The sequence below is a fragment of the Lissotriton helveticus genome, chromosome 3_2, assembly GCF_964261635.1.
Source record: "Lissotriton helveticus chromosome 3_2, aLisHel1.1, whole genome shotgun sequence".
NCBI lineage: Eukaryota > Metazoa > Chordata > Amphibia > Caudata > Salamandridae > Lissotriton > Lissotriton helveticus.
Window position 1 is genome coordinate 146,838,686 of NC_136062.1, and position 23,602 is coordinate 146,862,287.

General features: G+C 42.5%; 1 protein-coding gene across 1 annotated transcript in view; it reads right to left on the reverse strand.

Annotated features, from left to right (window-relative positions):
• Positions 1 to 23,602, reverse strand: part of CHRNA7 (cholinergic receptor nicotinic alpha 7 subunit) — a 520,833-nt gene that overhangs the window by 66,577 nt on the left and 430,654 nt on the right. Inside the window, exons 7-8 of the mRNA XM_078684612.1 lie at positions 16,654 to 16,848; positions 6,100 to 6,186 (exon numbers count right to left, since the gene is read on the reverse strand). Of these exons, the coding sequence (XP_078540738.1) occupies positions 6,100 to 6,186; positions 16,654 to 16,848 (282 nt within the window). The remainder of the gene's footprint in view (positions 1 to 6,099; positions 6,187 to 16,653; positions 16,849 to 23,602) is intronic.

Here is a 23,602-nt window from a genome sequence, read left to right on the forward strand (position 1 = left end):
ATATTTGTCCTTAAAATTGTGTCTGATGACTATTTGGCCTAATTTGAGACTCACTACTTTGGGCTGGTTTTTGGGCTAAAATGGTGTGCGTTGGGCTCTATTTGGGCTTATACTTGAGCAGCTTTGGGTTTGGGATTGGTCTCAAAATTTGGCAACACTGAGACCGTCACGTTTTGGAATACAGCATTGACCCGGGACTGACACTGCTAAATGAAATAGAAGTAAGTTGATGCCCACGCCTTTGCCATCATATTCGGCACAACAATTATTTTCATTTCGTCTCAACCCCGAGTCTATCCTCAGTTCTGAGCTCGTAATTTTGAGCCTGAACATTCGACCCTGTGGAGGATACTCGAAGCATTCCTTGTTCTTCAATACTGTCTGAATTTTTTGACAGCCATCAATAATAACTTTTGAAAGTCAGGCTCCACCCTAAATAAGTTCTAATTCACTAAGGATTTCTTTATTCTTACCGCCTAGTCATGCATGATACCTGTATAAAAATATACAAGAACCCATATGCTTATCTGCCCTTATGTACATGATACAGAAACAAACCTTATATTGACTGGTTGTTCATTACTTACTTATAATTTGCTCTTCCCGGCTCAGTATAAAAAAACGGAATGGTTGTTCTTCTTCTCTTTTCCTTACCCTCTTTTCCTTGCTTCTCAGATATCTACATCATCATGTTTGCTTGAAGACGGACACAATACTTAATATGTTTAAAGGAAATAACCCAGACTTACCAATATACTAAGAAGGTATAACTAAAATGTGCAATAACGAACCTCCAATTCACCAGCAAAGTTTTTTTGCACATACTAATGATACAGCACAACGCCAATCAAACTACGGTTTTTTCATATACCTCATATATCTAAAGTTGATTAACAATATATTTCACAAACTATAATGCATGATTACCAGAGCAGTACTAACATATGCACTTAATACTGACATACGTGCATGCAGAAACTGCTAAATGTCAAATTTGCTATACTTTATACTCTCCTGTGCGTCCTTAATCTCTTTAACCCGTTCCGTGCTCATGACGAGCTCAGCTTGTCATGAGGCACCGTCACGCTGTGCTCATGACCAGCTGAGCTCATCATGACCGTTGCGCCGCGCCCACGTGGGGATAATTCCCCTGCTGTGCTGGGCGTTCCATTGGAACGGGCGTGTGCTGAATGACGAGCCAAGCTCATCATGAGCACCGTGGCGCTGCGCGCGCCCTCCCTCCCCCCAGCACAGCAGGGGAATTAGCCCCACGGGGGAGGGGTTAATATCTTTAATTGTAGTTTTATCTTCTCACCTGTTACACTGTCTGTCTCACATCGTCTCTTAGTAGGGTCCTCTCTCACATTCAACCTGGTCACTTGCTCCCAGATCTTTTTAGAACTTTTTAGTATTTTGCTCTCTTAAAAATATCCTTATTGTCCTCACTCCTGAACGTCTTATACTGTGCACTCGGTGGTGTGCTACATCTGGCTCCTTAAATTACATTGACTCATATTATCAAATTACATCTTTTACAGCCTTGAGAAAGCCCTGGTCCTATTCACCACTTAGGGCGAAACATGTGTCGACTGTTGCAGTATCAACAATGTAACCCAAATATTATTTTGGAAAGGATGTAACCTATATGTTTGATCAAGAAAAGAATACAAAAAGAATACAAAATAGCTTTTCACAAAAAGGAAATGGGATTTTTGTTGACTGCCAAAACACAAGCTAATCAAGGAGGAGTATATGCTCAAAAACATTCTGTATTACTCCTTATGTCCCTCGCTATTTCTCTTGGACTCTGCTCACTGTAGTCTTACAAGTGCCAATTGCTGCGCAAAGTATTAGTATTTAGTATATGTGCCCTTGTCTGCATCCATGTATGAAATCGTTGATGGCAGCAACTGTCCAGCTAATAATCTTTCCTCAATTTCAGATTTGGGACAGATTAAAATAATGTTTACATGTGATTTTGAATACAACGTAATGTCTTTTTTATAACTATGTTTAACAAAGAGAAGTGTTTATTTCTGACAAAGGGTAACACCGTTAGTTGTTTTGAATGATGGATGGCTGATGGCGAAAGAAAAGGTGAGTGGTGTATGAGGGAAAATTGCCACATTGAATAATAGGAGCAACATGTGGCTAGCCCTTTTCGGTTGAGATGTGCCAGAAAACACTGCGTATGTTCCAGTTCTACTTCACACCTCACCTTACACCACAGTAAGAGGTAGTCTATTGATAGGTTTCATTTTCCGATGCCCCTCCCACTTACACTTAAGCTCATGAGTTAGCATAATGTGTCTAACTAATGATATATTCATGTATGCATTTACGTTTATATTCTCCACTTGGTTATTCATTTATGCGTGTGATATTATTCAGTTCTCTTAGCTTAGCTTGTGTGCCACCATTTTGGAGTGCTTCTCTCTACGTGCGAGTCGCACTTGCTCACCCCTCCCGTAGGAATAGAAAAAACCCTGAACGCAGCAGTTTTCGTTTCTTGGCTAACCGTGATCGAAACTCATAGCAAAACTTCTAATCAGTAATGTTCTCATGTGCTGGAGATGCTGAGACCTGGCTCCGCGGCCTTGGACCAAGATAACAAATGTTGCTATTCCAGGTGCAGATGTTTCTTGCGTAAGGCTATTGTTCCCCCTTTCTGGGGTCCAGTACTTTTCCAGTATGGGTGTGTTTTACTCTGCTGTACCCTGTTATAATGTATTGCTGTGATGAGAGGAGTCAGTCCTCTCGGCGCACTCTTAGGGGTGAGGTCGGACAGGGCCCTCTCATATGGGAGTTTGTGGTCTAATAAAATACCCTGTTTATTCTTCTCCACTGTCCGGCTGACTTATTACTTGGTAATTATAGGTGAGTGCGGTAAGTCACTCGGGTGGATTTGAGCCACGCTTATCACTATGTCTTATCAACAGCTGAAAAGAATGCTGGATCTTTCAGAAACATTTGGGAATTAAAGAGAGAAAGGATGCTAGCTACTTTAAGGACATCATCTGAATGCAAGCCACTTAAATCAAAGATTGTAGGCAATGGTTTCAGAATCATCTGCAGAAACTGGCATTCTATCATAATACCAATCTACATTGCTGGATATTTTGATCAATACTAATTTTGGATTGCAATGAAAGGGCCTGACTCAGAAAAGTAAACTTAAATATGTAGGTCTATTCAGAAGTAGATATACTCCTTCACCTAGATGTTAACCTTCCACTTTTTTGCAATTCAACTTTCGAAGTGAAGGTTTACACCTAGATGTAGATTTACATGTCTAGGCCCCCTCTGATGAGAGGATAGTGCCTCCCACAACAGAACGTATTAATATAATATTACTATTAGTAACTTTTTACCTGTAGGTGGAGATCTCCACCACCGGGGTCGAGATCTCCCTATAAGAAAGTATCCGGAAATTGAATCAAGTTAAATAAATAAGCAAGTTAACATATTTTAAAGCAAAAATATAAATAGATAATAATGTAAAATGATAAACAATAACTTGTAAGTTAAAAAAAAGTTACCACACATTATCTCCTCAAATTAAATGTATACTAAATTATAACATTATTTAAATAACAATTTCAAAATAAATATACTCACCAACACAAACATTTTTATTTGTGTTTAATTTGTAGCAGTTTGTTAAAAGGTGTGTAGTTAATTCTTTTAAATGTTTTCAATATTCTCAAAATAATTTAAAGCTTTCTTTTTATTAAAGTAAATGTATTATTACTATTTTTTTCAAAAGAGTACATTTAAAACTGTATTTTGTGAATTGCAACATCGTTACTCTTTTGTAGGTGTGTGTTTTGTGTTAGCATGCTCCTACCAAAACCCTTCCTTAATTTATTCCACCCATTTAGTAGTAGTAATTATTCTTCATTTTCCTAGCACTCCCTTGGTTTTCCCACATTTATACATTTATATGAAAATATATGCCTATGTATGGGGGATCTCAACCACTATCGCCGAAATCTCCTTACTGAAAAGATAGAAGAGACAGAGAGCAGATCTCCACCTATAGGTTTCCAAAGTACATTTTTAAGAAAATAAATAGTAGTATTGTAGTACTAATTTACATACTCCAAAATACATTTTGTGAATAAAGCCTGTTGTATTTACTATTGATACATTAATGACTTGTATTAAAATGAGTTAACAGTTACGATATGCCAAGCAGTTTTGCAAGTTTGTCATAGATTTAAGATTCCCACAAAGTTCCCTCAGCACCCAGTTGCATGTTATATTGGTTTAATATCCACTTTCAAACGTCATCCAAGCAATCTACCTTCTTTACAAAGTGTATATGAATATCTTAATTTAAAACACCTTAAAAAGTTATTAAAGTTTGAATGTCTTCGTGCAAGTTTAACCTGAAGGTCAAATGAATTGCAGGACATTCTGAAATTGCCCCCAAAAGCAGTTGAGGGACTGAAGGCCTGACGTGACACACCAATGACATTGATCACACTGATCATAAAGTTCAAAATGAACAGTGTCACCATCTTTCCAGCCCCCGTGCTAAGCCACTCCTCTCCTCCTAACTCAGATGGCCTTTCCTGTAGGGGTGTCGGGGAAGACAGAAAGAACACAGGACTTTTTATGTATACAAGAACCTAATAGTTTGGACCAGATCGCATCAAAGAACCCTAACACCCTCAAATCAGCCTTCTTGCCTAGACATGGTCATCCTAGTTCAGTCTGGCTACCCCTTTTACGGAAAATATCTGCCTGGCGAAAGTGTGTGGTGAAAGTGCAAAGAAACAAATTATCTGTCATTTGTGCCAAAATACAACTCTTAATCAAATTAAAAGCCATGGACAACAAATTGCATTACTTGAGGGGTTGGCTCCGGAAGAGGAAAGGCCCGAAAAACACATCCTCCTCAATCTAGTCAGGCATCCAGAAAGCTCTCCACTGAGCAATGGGATACAAGCCATTGCACAGTGGAGAGCTTCTTGGATTTCAGAACTCATCTATAATTTAGGTAGACACGGATTTTAATGTTGCTGCAGTGTAGTTTGAAGGCATTGCTTGTGCGGAGTGACATGGTATTGAAGGGTCCTGAGTGGTAACCCTTTCTCTGATTTGTTCTGTTTACTAATTAATTCATTTTATTTTGTTTAAGTTCTGCTTTTCTATGGCAAAAGGAAGTGATGGTATGCCTAATTTCCTAAGGATTAAATTAGGGCTGATCTATATTTCAAATCTTGGATGAAAACAAAAATTAAGCAAAACACAACAATAAGGAATTATGCACGATCTGATATAAAAAGTACCCAAGCCTATGTGCAAGTTACAAAAGTGAAATGCAGTACAATTCCCTAAAATAAATGTGAAGCTCTCATCAATAGAAAAAATTGCTACTGTCAAAATGATATTCCATTTTAGTTTTTTAGACATCAAATACCCACATGTATTAATGTGCTCAGTAGGGCTAATAATAGTGCTGTGGAAGTTAATGCCATTTCATGAACAATAAACATCTTCATTAGTGATCAGTTATCATTCATGTAGATGAAGGGATCGTGTATGAACTGATTAAAATCACTTCTACATTTGATATTAAATTGGTCCCACTGAGGTGATATTTACATACTGAAATATGCAGACCAATCAAGATACCGTTTAGTCAAATCTCATAATTAAATGCTTATTCACTGAGCCTGACGAGTTAACGAGAACACGAGGATCAATATTTGCATTTTATAAACAAGTTCCTTCTCGTATGAAAATAACTACCCCCTTAGGAAAAGTTGAGTTTTTCTACTAATTTAATGTGATTAAATTTGACTTTTCATGGGAAGAAAAAATATAAACTTTTATTAAAAAATGATTATAAATACTATCCCCAGAAGATGTTACATTTGTTCTCAAATTTGTATCAATTATTTCAAAGGTTCAATCAAACATTCTTGCACCAAAGTAAAATAAATGTTGAAAAAATATGGACCACAAAACTTGCAATGCTCTATTATTCACATCATCCAATGGTGCTGAGGCTCATGGTACAATGAAGAAGACTTTCTTAATCTCTTTATTATACTTACAGAGTTAATAAATGCAAACAGGAGATCTTACCTATCAATGGCACTGAATCAGATGTTGCTGGCATAATTTCTGCTACTAGCAGCATAAAGACAGTTAGTGATAAAAGTACAGTTATTCCTGAAATCAAAAAGAAAAAAGGATAAGGTCTGACTTACTGACAAAGCAAATCAATCTATGCATCTAAAGATTTACTACAGGATTTGAAAATAAATTGTCCCTGCCTTAAATATCAACCAGTTCACATTCTTTTCATGAGCACCTGTGATCATCATTTTGAAAAAGATGAAAGAAAATCAGAAATGTGTCAATTTTCTAACCCAAACTCTAGGAAAACATTCAACTCACATAAGGATGAGAAACACACTCATCCAAGTCAAACTGTGAACTAGTACTCTTTAATATAAGTCGCTTTTGTTCCTGCTGCAGGGCAGCACACATTATTTCCTCAGCCACTGTGAATAAAATATCTACAGTAAGTCACTGGTAAAAGAAATGTGTATGGGTGGAGTTAAGGCCCATGTTAATTGTAGAAAGGGACCTTTTTCATCTAAATAATAAGGGGAGGTGCTGTCTTTGCACATAATACAAACCACACAATTTTGAACTTAAAGCCATGTCTTGTTTAAGTCTGAAATCTAATTAAGAAAAATGAATCCACAAGGGAACAATAACATGACATATAAGATTGTGTTGTTTTTAAATGTATGTTTTGTGTTCTGGTTGGTTGGATACATTCTCCTTTTATCTGTTAATCATGGTGGTATAGGGTTGTTCTTGATAAGCGCAGGAATCTCCAAATGATCATTGTGTTGATACATCAAGAACGTCACAGAAAGAAGACAGGTTGTGTTTTGCCTTAGCTGTCCATTGTTATCCATGGATCATGGATAGTTGTTGATTCATCATCCTTGAACATCCATTCAAAGGAAAGCACTGCTATGGAAGATAGACATATCTTTTTATACAACACTGCAGTATTCATCAGCTTCATCTTTTGTAACATAAATGAGCTGCAACATTTGAGGGTGAAACCGCAGACATCATGCCTGTGATCTATCACAGTTATATTCAGCAATGCTGAAAGGTTAAAAAGGTGGCCCACAGTAATTCAACTATGAGGTTGTTGAGTTCGAGAAAGTACTCTCTTGGAATATCAAATAATGCATACAGGCAACGGGGCAGGACCACCATTTCCTTAATGCCACCCTGGCCATTAAGGACTAGCGTAGCGTGTTCCAAAATTTAACCAAGAGTCGAAGATCATCAAAAATTCTCCCTATATTCAGGGAAATAAACGTCTCCACCTGTTGTGCAATTTGTATACCTAAATATTGCGTGCTCACGTTCTCCCATGGAAGCGGTAAGTGAGGGAGCTGACTTCTATGGGCATTTCCCAGAACACCCAATGGAAACAAGTTCCATCTAAAGGGGTTACCATGGAGCCAAGTAAGCTCCAGAACTCCCCCAATGCCACCAATAAAATGGGGACAGACTACTTTGGCTGCCTTAAATATATGATGACGTCTGCATAGAGAGAGACCAACTCAGTGGTCCCTTCCACAGTCACTCCCCACCCGCGCATCACAGAGCACAAGTGACTCACCAGGGGTTTAACCGCCATCGCAAACATATAACGGAGATAATGGGCACCCCTGTCTAGTCCCCCTTCGAAGGTGAAATTGTGGGACACTGTAACTCTAGCCCTCACTGCTGGTTCCCTATAAAGTAGCTGCACTCATTTAAGATCTATCTCCCCCACCCCAAATTTACGTAAAACCTGCCATAGGTATTCCCAGGATAGTGAGTCGAAGGCTTGCTCTATGTCACGTTGAACCAGTTTGCAAGGCTCCTTCCATGCAGCAGGTGCACGTAAAACCAGTGCTAGCCGTCTTAAATAGGACAAAGTGTTTCTGTGAGGAATATATCTGCACCTGTCCTCCTGCACCAATGCTCGCATGTGGCTAAGTAAACTTGTGGCCAGCAGTCTGCTGAGTATCTTAGCATCCATGTTCAGCATGGATAAAGGGGCGATAGGAGGGGACCTCTTTAATATCTCTGTCAGGTTTCGGTATCATAACTATGATCGCCTCTTTCATTGAATCAGGCAGTATCCCCCTCTGTAGTGCTTCTTGATACACCACCAGCAATCGCTTCATCGGGAGGTTAGCTTTCTTCTGATAGAACTCGGCTATTACGTCATCACCCCAGGGGCTTTAGAGGTTTGGCATGCAGAAATTACTGACCAAATGTCTTCTTTAGAAAGTGACATATCTAATTTTGTTTGTCTTCCTCCGTCAAACTAACCATCAATATATTTGCTAAGTATCCTGTTTCACTACGTATAGAGGCAGTGCGCCGTTTCGCATACACCTTCTGTAAGTGTTCCTCAAAAATATCAGTTATTCATTGTTCAGATGTCACCTCCCAACCACTGATGACTTCTGAATTTCAGTGCAGAGCAACATGGCCAACGATCTACTGCCCATATCTCCTTCGGACTAGAGGTACTGTCTCTCTGCAATATGCCCAAATTTATCAAGCCTCTCCCATGTTTCCATTCTCTCAACTTTTGAGGGGGCACTGTCATCTCTTCCTCCAACAGCTTCGGCTTCTTTTCATGTACATCTAACATATGGGTAAATTGCCACCTTCATAGCATCCCACTCTGTGGCTCGAGCACCAGTACTGTCTCAGCTTTTGTTGAAGCAGTGGTCTATTGTAGCGAAAACAGACTGCACAAATATGAGGTCAGTAAGAGCTTTAGCCTTCATGCTCCAGATTGGGACACTCGGGATCCTCCTATTAGTCCTACAAGGGAACAGTGGGGAGTGATATAGTGTGCCAGATAAGATATATCAAGAATTTCATGCACTAGGTGCCTTGTTCTTAAACAATATTCATGCCTACAGTATGTCCCAGTTGCTGGGGTGTAACAGGAGTAATAGTGCCATACATCTCGAAGGCTAAGACCCTGCGTTACTTCATTTTAAGGCCCAGGCATTCCAGGTTTCATTCAGGCCCATGGGGGGGAGGGGCATGGTCAAGCTCACCATTGAGCAGATAGTTGAGGTCACCAGTCACAATCACTTCTGGGCCTAGATGGTCAGCTGTTGCCCTGATTATTGCTTCATAGAAATCTAAATCTTCCGCATTTGGGGCAAAAATATTTATAATGCAGAGCGCCCTGGAATAAAACATACCACACACTATAACATAATGACCTTCTGGGTCTATTACTACTCCTGAGGCTGCCTGGAGCAACTCAGATAAGCACCCCTCTTGAATCACTAGAAAAGGGGATAACAAATACCTGGCCTTTCCAGCACTTATGTAGTTACCTTATGCAATCTCCCCAGGTGTGAATTTCTTGGAGGAGGGCAATTGAAGTCCCATGCCTCTTCAAATACATACACACTCTCCTCCTCTTAATTGGCTGCCCATTTCCTCTCATGTGCCAGGTTACAAATGTCCAACTCTGATCCAATTTTTAATTGGTATAGATAAAAACATCCTCTTTCCTACCCAGTGACTCCTCCCATATTACATGGTAATGTCAGAGATCCACTAACTTTTGTATCTAGTCAAGGTAGAGCCCCCCTCTGCACCCCTAAGAAACCACATAACCAAGAACCAAAAACATGTTGCCCCTCCCGTAGGCAGTTCTTTCAAACAACATAATGCTAAGGAATTATTTAACATTGTTAGAATTTATGTGACCCCTAAAGCAATGAACAACACCACACCCCTTCTCTCGCCTGGTTAGAAGAGCTTTGTAACTTTTTAATGAATAAAGTTAGGGTGCTTCAATTGCTTTTTAACAACCAGGTAGACCAGCCCACGATGGTGCTTTCTGACCTAAATCCTGCTTCTTCTACCAAAGTTACTTTCTCTTTGTTTGCCAGCATATCCCTTGCTGATTCCCTGGCTGCTTTGACTTCTTTAAAATCTGGCTCCCCTCTCGATCCTTGTCCTGCCAAACTCATGGCTAGCGCAGCTTTTGCTATTAATCCTCTGGTGAACCATTTGATCAATGCATCACTGGCTGTAGCCTCTGTTCCTTCTGCCTGGAAGAAGTCTCTGCCTGTCGCTCTTATGAAAAACCAACTCTGGACCCCAACATTCCGTCCAGTTATTGTCCTATTTCTCTACTTACAGGTATTGCCAAAGTATGTTAGAAACTGGTTAATAAACAGCTGATCTCTTACATCGAATAGCAGGGTCTGCTGCATCTGGCTCAATCTGGGTTTAGAGCTTCATACAGCACAGAGGCCATCCGGAAGACCTTAGATTCCTGGGGGCAGGGCAGTTTTGGTCCTGTTGGACCTATCTGCTGCTTTTGATACTCTCCCCCAAGCTCGTCTCCTGGCCCGATTGCAGAGGTTAGGTATCATTGGTGCTGCATGGGAGTGGTTAAAATCCTTTCTTGGTGGTAGAACCCAACAAATATGGATTCCCCCTTTTGCGTCAACTACCCAAGCCCTCCAGACAGGGGTCCCGCAGGAATCTATATTGAGCCCTTTGTTGTTCAGTATTTATATGACCCCTCTAATCCAGCTGGCTGAGGACCTTGGTGCAAAAGTGGTTGCTTACGCTGATGATACTCAGCTCTTATTCACCTGGAAGAAGCATGAGATCGCTACCACCCATGTCACAGCCTGCTTGTTATGGCCCATTCAGCGCTCTACGAGTATGGCCTGGTTTATCTGAGGAACCGCTTCTTGTTTTATATCCTGGGCCAACTCTTGAGCTCCTCGAACATGTACCTGGCTTCCACCACCAGAACTTGTCTGAAAGGAAGGAGGGGAGCTCTTTGGCTTATTGGATGTGAAGTCTTGGGATTCTCTTCCACCTGATCTGCGTAGCCTTCATAATTCCACTCAGTGTAGAAAAAAACTTAAAACTTTCCTATTCAATTTAGCTGGTTTTCCTCCTTTGCCATCATTTCTGTACCCTGTTCTGTTTTCTCTTGTGCTCGCACCGGGACACTCTTCCTAGTTATAAATCACTGTTACCATAACATAACATAACATAACATAAGCCTAGTATACCCTCCTCCCTCCCATGGAGGCCTAAGCCTCAACCTCTACATTGCATTCCATTGAGAGTCCAGCATCACACTAGCGTGGCAAAGCTAAATGTACTCGAGATGCGCCCAAGGGCCGTAACCCTTTTTCCCTCCTGTCTACTACTCAGAGAATCTGCAGGCTGCCATTAAAACCATTAAAAAAGGAGTAGAATCATTCTTAACACATAACACAAGCATTTTTCCATTCCTGGAGCATATTGTGCATAAGTGAACAAAAAGTCATTAATGACAACCCCCAATGCAGACAGCGCAGCCCCTCTAAAAACCAACCCACATTTTTCAGCAGAAGCATACATTACAGTTCTCTCGTCATTGATCGCAGCAGTTCAGATCATCATCCAGGCCTTTAGTCTCATGCAGCCTTGATCAAGCAGTAATGAGCAGAACTTGTAGGACCCAGGGCAATCCACACCCTGAGTCAGAACCAACATCACCAAGTGAAGCAATGTTTCTAAATCTCCACCCCTGTACTGTCACTAAAGCTGTCTCTATCCCCTCGATATTGGTGGAAGGATTCACCAGTGTCCAGCACGAAGTTGGAGTCCTCAAGAGTGCTATCAGGGTGGACCACTATCCATCTTGTGTGTTTAGACTCAAAATGGACCATGAGTCAGCTAAATTCTGCCATGATCTTGTGCTTCATCAAGGAGCTGCCAGGATGATGTGCCCCAATCAGGAGGGGTATTCCACTTGACTGCCCACGGGGAGTCTAGGCAGTCATTGGCCGACTCCAGGGACTAATAGAAAAGTGAACTTTTCCATTTTGTTGCACCCTGAGCCATGCAGGAAACCTCATCCCTTACCTAAGATCAAGTTCTGGCAGACACTATTTAGTCAACACAAACCTTTTATGGAAATCCTGAGCCTTTTGGGTATAATGGGGAAATATAACAATGTTGTGCCCCTTGTGCCTAGGTGTGCCATGTTTCCTTATATGTTGTAGTGTGGAATCACAGTGAAGGCACGTGGTGACTCCCCTGGTGTGGACTCAGGCCCCAGCGCATGGTGCACTCTTTCAATGATGAAAAAGTTTGATAGTTTCTGGGGTTTCAAGACTGTAGTTTTCCACTCTTCTGAAAACAATTCTGCTTGCTCCGGAAAGCCGATAAAATGCAAATTATTTTTTCTAGACTACCCTTCAGCATCCTCAATGTTGTCTTCTAAGCTAGTGGTGGTCTGTAACAGGCTTCCGTAGCCCTCCACCTCCTGTTGCAGTGTGGTAACATGTCCTTTAGCCACCATCACACGTTCGGCCATGTTTCTAAAATCGGCTCCGAACAGGAACACCCCGATGTCTATAGTATTCATTTTAAGAAATATTTCCTTCTTAGAGCTTGCAAAGGCAGCCATAATGTCTACAATCATTGGGGCACCCTGAGCAGTAGGTGGATCGCTCTGAGTGGTGTTCTGCTTTCACTCCCATGGGGCGCTGGGTTTGTATAATTATCCATTTTATTGGACTGTACCATCTTTCCGGGTTTTTCTTTCTCCATAATGAAGTCCAGAGGTGCACCAGGCCTCCACAGTCGATTCACGAGCAGAAAGGCTCTGTCGGTGCCGCCCAGATGCGCCACCCCAAGCAGCTAGGAGAAATGCCGCAATGGGGGGCCCAGCGACAGCAACTACACAGGTGATTAGTGCAAAGGCACCAGAAACACTTTTCCAGGGTGCACCGCCCCCAATTTCCAATAATCGCCCTTATAGTCCAGGACCTGGCCAGTTCAAGGACCCCAAGTACTCACCTCTGTGTGTCTGTTAAGTGCATCCCGAGACTACGGCACCAGGGTTGTGGCCCACTCAGGCTCAGTGTAACATGCTCTCTCTTCCAGGGCCTCTCCAGAGGTCTTAAACATAGCAGTGGGCACCCCACCAGGGCAACCATACCCAGAAAGAGCACCCATGGGCACCAGCGGAGTCCACTGTTCCAAATTAAGGACGCCTCTCTGCTGTTGCTCTCCCTGATAGCAGCCTCCAAGGGGCGGCTAAATGATCTGAAGTTTTCAAGCTAAGTTCAACAAGATGGGGGCAGTTGCCCCCAACCCAACTCCTGCAATAGAAATGGACTCCTGCAGTGTGGGGCCCAAACAGGCACGACCCACATTGCAGCCCAGGCTTTCTGTGGAGCTCACGTCACCACAGTAAAGGAGGCCTGAAGCGCGCTGCAAGCCCCGGCCCACCGGTCAGCCCAGGAGGAGCAGCAGTAGGCTGCACAGTCACTCCAGGCCCCACCATGCGTGAGTGTACCTTCTCAAAACCTCCTCCAAATGATCTCAGCCTCAGGGCTACAGTCCAGCCTGAGCCTCCAACATGCTGTCCAGGGAATCAGACAATGTCTCCGGCTGTCACTGATGGAACGGAGGCACAGTGGCCATGTGCATGGATCAGGCCTCCAACGTGGCGTGTCCCTCTCCAGGGACAATGAGTGCCCTGCTAAGGCCCACTGGTTATTTCAGCATCTGTTGTTGGCGTTAGTGACTCAATGAGGGCCACAGGCGGCGCCAGGGAAGTATTAGGCAAGATAGTTTGGCAGGGGGAGGGAGCTCACAAGAAACACATCTTTGCGGCCATCTTTTTAGGCTCCGCCTTTCCGTTTTTCCCTATTTGTACCTCATCAGTGAGATGCAGCTAGAGACCTATTGAAGAGTGAGCATCTGTGTCTGGTCATACCTGTCACAATTAGGGCATCTACTGACACTAATAACAAGCAATGGCAAAGCCAATAGAACTCACCAATGGGAGGTTTTAGCTTTTCAATGTTTTAGCCATTTTGTACAGCAGTGCGACTGCTTTACAGCATGTGGAAAATAAAAAAAACATAGTTATGACACAGCCACATCGTGGTGGTTTTTTCTGTGATTACTAGCAGCCTGTCTCTGCTGTCTGGCAGCAGGACTTTGACCGAGTATAGAATGTCACATAATAAGCTAAATATATCAGACTGTACAGCAGATTTACATCATACTTAGAGCATGATAGTCCCCTTCTCTGCTAATCACAGTCCTCAAAAGGAGAGTAAGCAACCAATTTCTACGGCGGAAAACGTTTCAAGACATGAACAAATGGCTTAAGTTTAGGTTTCCATCCATGTTAAACCTGTTTGTCTGTGGAGGGGGTTCTGTTTTAATCCTTTGAACAGAACTTCAACTAACCCAAATAGTAGATTTTGGTGACTGTTTCGTGTTCCTTTGACTTGCTCTTGTTTGACCAGCATTAGATTATTGATACTGGATCCGTGAAGTGCACACATAGCCCCAGACACCATTGGTGTCAATCAAGGTTACACAATACTTAGTTGTTGTGAATGACATGGTACATATTCACTCACTGACAAAGCAAGGACACTACTAATGCAAGCAAGTAAAATACCCCCAATCCCTCTTTCATTGGTAGGATAGTACAAGAGGCACAGCTGTGGTGCAGTGTGCCCCTCAAAACAATGGGCCCGCTCGCCACCATTCATGCCCCACTATTGATAGCTGCGCTCCTGAATTCATCACAATGGGTAGCAGTTGAGAGCCCTGTGGAATCCTACAGAACAGAGCATTTCATGGAGGGGCATTTGGTTGAGACTTTGGTGTGAAGAGTTGGGAAGGCGCTAGGCCACCAGGGCACGTTCCTATTCCCTGTGTTACATCACACAACACAACAAGTCTCTGTTTACTGAAAGGGTTGCGGGGTTCTTGGAGTATTGCAGGAGGTTACAGTGTTTATAAGCTGGTATTAGCGCCTGTTTGTGGTCCTGTTTTTCACCCTGTCATAATACTCAGTAGGAGGCAAGGGATTCCACACTGTTTATTTTGTGCCTTGTCATTGAGGGAAAGGGTATCCATCAAATAATGTTTTTGAGTTTGCAGATGTGTCATGTGTACCTGTGTTCGACCGTGTATGTGTTATTGCATTTGAGGGAGTGCCCATGTGTGTTTGTCTGTTTGTGTTTACACACCTACATGGTTGTGTGATATAGCAGTGCTAGTGAGTGATCGTACATGATTGCGTGTCACGGGGGTAGCTCTGATTGTGTATGTGATCAATATAAATATATAAATATATATATATGTGTGTGTGTGTGTGTGTGTGTGTTTGCCTTTACACACATGCATAGTTCTGTGATATGGCAGTGCCAGTGTGGGAGAGGGTGAGTGTGTATGTGTGCACACACAGAGTGTATTTTTTGTTTTTTACGGGGATGGTGACCTAAACATTCAGCCCAGAAAGGTAGACATCAAGTGTCCTGCAAGGAGTCGATCAATATGGTAGGCAACGCACAGTCCCAATTTGTCTGCAGCACTATGCAGTGTAGTTCACGTGTCATTTTAGTGATCAGGGACCATGCACTGATATTGGCATTATAGAGCACTCGGGTTACGGCAGATCCAATTATGCAGAGAAATTGCAGTCATGTGAAAAAAGTGTGTGAGCGCCTAGGGTGAAGGTAATCTTACCAGTGAGAACACTACTCAGAAATACTGCAAAGTCAACAACATATTGTGCAAAACTATGGCTGCGAAGATAGAGCATCTGCTGTTATTTTTTCATTTAAAGCACTGCTTTAATATCATGCGATGTCAGCTCTGAGGATGATATATGTAGATAAAGAGTCTAGCTTGTCAGTACTTGATGTAAGACGGGGGCAAATGTGTGGGCTGAAGCAAGACAGAGGGGTGGCAGGGGGTAAGCAACATATAGGAGGAGTGCACGGGGGTGCTGGTGGAAGGGGAAAGAAGAAAAGCTAAAAAATAGTACCCTAATCGCAGTGTGATCAGTGGAGCGACAGCACTCAAGCTGAAGCAATCAGTACATGGTCCATGCTCCAGGCAGAAGAGGAAGTGAAACTGAGATGCACTACTAATTAGATGGCAGCCAATAAGAGTGGCAATACAACTAACAAATTGTAAGCAATGGTTGAGCTGCAAGCCTCTTATTGTATAAATATATTGCGCAATTGAGTGCGCATGCAGCACATGGACTGTTGCAAGCAAGACCTAATAAATGATGGAAGTAATGCTTGAATTGATTAATAGTGTTATTGTACACCTATTTGCATTTTTGAACTTCTGTACCACTGAAAACATGCCTTTCATTAGGCATATTGCCATATATGAAACAAGAACCATGGATGGGGGGTATACTTTAAACTGAAATAAATAAATTCACCATAAGACTTTGTAAGGGATGTATTCATAATTGAAATTCTATGCTTACAGCTGGCACTGAGTTTCCTGTTTTTCTGACCAAACTATTGAATGTGCAACGCAATCAGTATTCAGTAAGCGGTGTGCTGCTTTTAATAGCTGCAAATAATGTGTTTCATTCTAGCAAAATGTCAATGTTTGAATGCAGTTACGTTGGATGCCAAGTGGCTCAGGGCGCACAGCTTTATTACTGACATGTTCCTTTATAAATTCAATGACTCTGTTGGTTTGAAACAATGGGGTACATCACACGAGTTTCTATACTGAGTCAAGGAAGAACAGTTTTTTTATTTCTTCTTCGCTTACCAAGGGATATCTTTTCTCCCGAGTCAGCTGGTAGCAGAAAGACCAGGAGGGCCAATGCCGATATGAGCACACATGGGATGAGAAGGTTGAGTCCATAGTATAACGTCCTCCGCCTCATGATCACGGTGAATGTCACATCGAGGTATGGCTCTTTACAGCATTCATAGAAATTTTCACTCCGCTTCCCAGTTACCCCTGTGTTAAAACAATAAGTATTACAAAAATGGACGCCGTACAAAATAAAAAATAAAACACATTATTTACTACTATCACAATACAATAGTTAACAATATTAACAATGTTTAAGAGCTAAAAACAAAAGTACACGGAGAGAAAGGTAACACAGCAGCTCTGCAAACGGCTTTCTTTCTTTATTAAAAGCATATTAGTCACTATACACGCAGTGGACATGCCCAACAGAATACTTCTTATCCTCTCGCTTTACCTCTACCAGAATACTTCTTAATCTCTCTCTTTACCACATCTTCTTTCTTAACCTAATTTCTCTGTCTTCCTCATTTATGTACCTCACATCGGGCTTACTCTATCATTTCTCCACTGCACCCCTACTTCTCTCTCACAACCTACCTCTCAATTTACCTCACAATTCTTTCAACCTTACCTGAGTCACCACCTTACTCCTTGTTTTCTTTTTCTCTACCTCTTTCCAATGGTATTACCTTATATTTCACCTCCCTTTGCCCGTAATTCTCTATTTCAACTTTCCTAGTCTTCGCTATTTTTCTATCAACCTCTCTCTATAAAAACAAGCATTGGCATAGCCAATAGGTCTCGCTTTTGGGACTTTATAAGTATTTAGTTATGCAGCACAATATCCTTGGTGCAACAACATTAACTGTTGCATGGTTAAACACTCATAAGGTCCCAAAGGCGAGACCTATTGGCTATGACAATGCTTGTTTTTAGTAGCGGCTGGTGTGCGGGTGGAGTGGTGAGGCGGTGGGGCAACAGGTGACGGATAAGTGGGGCGGGAAAGAGACATTCAAGAATACAAATATTAAATAATGTATTTTTAATGTGGGTGATGTGTGAGTCTATTATGGATATTTTTTAGAAAAATGGTGCGTTCATGTTTAATGCAACATCCTTAAAAAAGATTCTTTTAGATAAAAACAGGACTACCCATATGAGAAATAGGAGGGTGTCACAGAGATTATTTACAGTAATATTAGTGAGCTGCTGCTATGTTACAATATTAATAATACAGGTCACTTTCACTAAATATTAGGATTTGGAAAAATTGGGACAAATGTGTTTGTGTGCACTGCCAGTGACCTGGCCAAAGAGGGCATGAAAGAGCTCACAGTGGATCATAAATTCAAAGCTATTTCTGACAGGGGCCCCCAAAATACATTTGGCCCAGGGCTCCCTAAATCCTTTAGATGTCACTGCCTCTCGACAAGAAATGCCTAGATACGTTGAGATGAAACCAAGGGCTACAATGACTGAGACACAGCACGACTAGCATACAATAGAAATGCATGAGGACAGCAGCATGCCATGGCCGTGGGCATCCAAAAGAAAGGCGTGACAGGACCAAGGCGCCAAATGGCAACAGTACAACAAAATCAAGGTAGTCACAACCATGCGCCATCGTTAGTGGTAGCATAGAGGGGGGGGTGTCAGCCCGCGGCGGCACAAGTTTTCGGGGCGACAGGCTCCCCCAGATCAGCCTCCGATTTACGGGCGCCGGGAGGTGTCAAAGGCTGGGACCGCCACGGGTGACAAAAGGCCTAGCTACCACAGCGCCAAATTACCAAGACGTCCTGCTAATGTACCGAGGCAGGTTTCTATGTAGCCACATCATGACCGGTGCACACCATGAAAGTCCACATCACAATCTATGCAGACTGTGAACAAATCATTCTTTGATCAGAGAATTAAGCAATCGAGCTATACCTGTGCCATGGTCAATGGATGCAGTAACCGAGAAACTACCACACTAATGTATGCCAGGACAACGCGGCGCGCCCATGGCGCACCACGTCACACTATCAACAAGGCGGGCATCCATCCTTTTTATGATACCGGTGACAAAGCGGCTCTCGGCCATGGCGACCCCTGACCAGGGTTAGCAACAAGGACAGAGACCCCAGAGGTATCACTCTACTGCCAGGGTCGGAGTGCAACGCTTAATTCCTAATCTCTATTTTTGTGGTGCTACGGAAGAGGTAACATTTCTTCACTGGTGGCTCACGAATATGACTCACTGCAAAGCCCTGAAAGGTCTTGTAAACAAACATAACAATATGTGGTGAGCCGCGTAAACAGCAATATCTGTCACACATTTGAGGCACAACATGCTGAGACTAGAACTAGACACAGCTAAAAAATAGAACTGGACAGTACCAACAGGAACAAGAGAAGGGGGTCTGGAAAAAAGGGAAGAAAAATAAAGCAAGAGGGGTGATGAGGCAAACCGAACCAGAAGCAGTGTGACACGATGTCTCCGTGATCCCGAACAATTATAAAACAGAGCAGATGAAGTAAAGACACGATGATTTAATATTGCCACCTCGACTTGGGAAATGTTCATAGAGGGAAATGTTACTGCTACCCAGTGTATTGGCACTCGATGCATTGACTGGGAATGGATGAACAACTAAGTCGTCTTTGCTGGCAGGTGAACCTGTGACTATGTGGTCAAAGGAGATGTCCACAGGTGCTTAACTTGCTAAGCTATCGAGTTGTCCCGTGAATTCTTGGATCAGTTTAAACATTCACGTGGTCCTTCAATCTGAATTGATGCCCACGGGTGCAAATGGTATTTTGACGCAATAATGTGTTTGTCACTCTGCAAAAGCACACGTGTGCCACAATCCCCGGTCACCAAGGGACAAAGTGCCAACCAGGACATAAAGCGGAGGAGCATGCTGGGTAATCCTTTCAAACACATCGTTGCAGCCCCTTCCTACTACATGGTCCACTCCCGATGTGCGTCTGAGACGAGCCCTGTAGTGTTCTTGCTAGACTATGCACAAGTTCTGTGTTGCCAGGCTGTGCATTATTTGTGGCTAGCTCCCGTACTAGTGATGCTTGGGCAATATGTTCTCGATACCCTGCACTGTCTGAAACCTCTAGCGGTGTCATCTATGGCACGAGACCTCGGGTTTCTTTATTAGTTTCATATGCAATTGTGCCCTAAATATGGACATACGCGACACAGATGATGATAACTTTTCATATGCAATTGTGCCCTAAATATGGACATACGCGACACAGATGATGATAACTCACTGAAGGAGGGCAATGTATTGGTAATGAAGAGCTTCATTATATCTACTAAGCTTCATACATTCATAGTATAGATATCAAATTTTACATCCGAAATAAAGAAGACATCAATAAATAATCCTTTTGGCGAGGGGAACAGAAGAAAGCCCAAGTAGAGCTGCGCTGTTGCTGCAAATGTTTGCAAGGACCATACATTGCATTTCGCTATTCGATGGAAAGGTCTTGCGAGCAGGGCAGGTGCTGAATGTGGATGGCATGACAAGACATCAGCCTTTGCAGCTTCTACTGGTTGGTCGCCTGATGCTACATGTAACTTGCTATGCTTGAGTCGCAAGGGGCATCAGTCGATGTCTTTGATGGAACTTACATGTGGTCTTTATTGCAAGGTTCATGAGCCACGTCTATGCGTTTTATGCTTTGTGACACAAGAACTATAAACCATACAATATACGTGCAATGAGGTGTGCACGGGCATGTACCAGTGCAAATGTTCCCCATTGTCAGTGCGTGCGGTTACAAAGCCAAAGCATGTACCTTCGTGTGTCTATGTCTTATAGGTATGCATTTTTTTAGGAAGAGTATTCAGCAAGTCATAACAAGTATACTACAAAAAGCACTCTCAAACATATCTTGAGATGTGAGTACAAGCGCCAACTTATGCCTGAATGAAATAGAAGACCAGTTATCCAGTCGATCGGTTGTAGTGTACTTTCTTAGCAATAACAATCCTTAATATTCTATTCCCAACAACACCTATAGTCAATAGTATGCAACTGCGGGTCACTACTTGAAACTCAGCGAGCACTACTGGAAAGCGACGCCATCGCTTGGTGCGCAATTTGAAGGTGTCAGAAAAATGTCAGGCGCTGCTGTCTCTCAGATAAATACCAGAGGGTGTGGAGGCTGTGGAGCGCCGCGCCAAAGAGGCTGAGTGAAGCGGCCTGTCAAGAGATGATGGCAGCCTCTTACACTGAGCAGCGTTGTTTGAAAACATGGAATTATCTTTGATTTAGCAAGACTTCTTCATGGGGTCAGTAGCTGGCGCGAGGGGCTCACTTCTGAGGTGATTTACGTTGCATGTGTGAGTGCAGGAGGCTTACCTGCACAGGGCCCACAATGACTTTCAAGTGAACGCTAGAACAGTTAGCGCTTAAATACCCAGCCACGCTGCAAATAGAAACGGGCTGACCAGCCTGACAAACATTCCCGTCCTACAAAAGAGAGTTTGAAATGCTCGACTAAGCCCCTCCCGTAGAACGGATTAAAAAGGGGAAAATAATCATCATTTACTAAAACTGAAAATCAAAGAAAAAGAGCAAGGGCAAGAAAAAACAAAGCACGCGCGCCTTACGCTGAAAGTAAAAAAAAAAACTTTACCGAGAGGCAGCAGGGGGAGGGGAGAGAGGAGGGGGCCTGCACCTGTTTCCCTTGCGGGAGCGACCAGGAACCATCTGTCAAAGCTCGCTCCCGCAAGGGAATCGGCAAACGTGCACGTGTTGCCATTGAAAGCAATGCAACGCGTGCACATTTTTGGGCAAACAAGCGAACCGATTACTAAAGGTCTCACTGTGTAGTCGAGACCTAAAAACCTCTCTACCTCACACCTTTGTCTCTACCTCACATCTCTATACCCAACTGGCTTTCCCTGGCTCTACCACTGCGTCAACCTAGCCTCTCTTTCTCTACCTCACCTCTGGTTCTCTATTTAACGTCACTTCACTACTCAACTCTCTTTCTGTAACTTTCGCACCACTCTACCTTCCTCTCATAGCTTTCTATGTCTGACCCATCTTCTAATTGTGCCACACACTCTATTTCATATGCCTCTCTACCTTGCATCTTTCTATAGTTATGTCACTACCTAAACTCTCTATTTCTTTCTGCATATATGTCCTGTAAGTCACCTTCATTTTTTTTACCCCACTCTCTCTTCTAACTCCTCTTTATACCACACTCCATCCCTGTATTTCCTTCTCCCTCTGTTTAGTCCATTCTAAAACATTCATTATACTTCTCTGTCTCTACCTACCTGTTGATCTTTTTTACCTAATTCTTTATCTTTCATTTTGGCTACTTCAGCTTTCTGTCTTCACCTTACATCTCTCCCTACTCCATGTAACTTCCTGATCTGCATCTGCTTTTTCCTTTTACGTTATCACTGCTCCAATACTGTTCTTTACCTCTCCTACACACTTACATTTCTCTTAGTAAACAAAGTTGGGGGTCACTGTTTACCCAGGGAAGTGTAAACAGAGAATGAGGAGACAAGGGGCAAGTCTGTAGAAGAGAATAATGGTGAACATTATCAGTACTTTGATGTCAACAGTTGTGAGAATGCCAGCTGTGAAGGAGGATTAATTTATGTACATTTAAGCTACAACTTCAAGTGCTATGTTCATATTTCTCTTTTAAATATTATGGACTGGTCCACTAACCATCCACCATTTTATCTTTACCATGTCTTTCCAACAACATTATTTGTTAGACACAGAGTCCCCATACAAATTACGCTATGAATACTTTTTCACATCTTCTTTTGGTGTTATTTGGCCTATAGGTTTAATATATAATTTAATTTTGCTTGACATCAGGAGTGCTAGAATTAGCTAAGAATGAGTAAATTAAAATTTGTTCCGAACAGGCAGGGTCATTGTATGTCTTGCTCAGGGTCCCAAAACTCCTTACATTGGCACTGCTTATCACTCCTGTGAGAAAAGAGCTTTTTCTTTGCAGATGTCCTCCACTACAGGATCCTGGATTTCTGACTTTGACTGTGCCCTGGGCTCTGCTGACCAGGCCCAGGGCCAGTGCTCTGTTTAAAAGGTACTTGGTAATTAGGAGTAATTACAATTGGTACTAGCAAACCTACCTGTACGTTCTTAGTATATAGTAGGGCATGTAGGTTTAGAGGAGAGGTCCAGTGGATTTAATACACATACGTTTGCACTGCTGTGGTGCCTGCTGTCATTTTAAGGGCCAGCCCTGACCTGCATGTTGCTTTTAAAATAAAACTGTGTGCAAATTCGACTTTGGAATTAAAGGTACTTTCAAGGTCATAAAGTACTTTATTTATACATATAAGTCACCCCTGAGGGTTGCCTTAGGTGCCCCAAGGGTAGGGTGCCATGTTAAAATAAGCAGGGACAAACTGCCAATTTCGTTTTATCCCCATTGTAGTACATTATCTCCATAGGATAATATGAGAAGGCTCTATTGAACATTAATAAAGTCTTTCTATTGGCAGGAATGAGCTAAAATAATAATTCAAAGCGTCAAATTAATAGTTGCAATGAATCTGACAACTTGCAAAGATTGGATGTGTTATAACTATTGTAGGAAAGAAGTTATAGAACTGCTTTCCTAAAGTTCCCCAATTCAGCTCTGTAGCAGACTCTTCTGATCGAACAGCCTTTGACAGGCGGAGTAAGCTGCCTTAATGAGGTGTGAAACTGTCTGAACTGAAACAAAGGAGACATCTAGTGGGAGGAGATCTGCTGCCTGCAGATGCCAGGACAGGAAGGGTGCTGGGAAAAAAGTAACAAAGACAGTAAGGACAGGAAGCAGGCCCACCCCCACTTCCAGCACCCCTAGCCAGATGGGAACCCCTGTAATTAAATTAGGAGATTACAGGGAAAAGGTAGCTACATCTATGGGTTGGGTTAGCCAGACCTGAACCTCCGGGAGTGATTTTCTC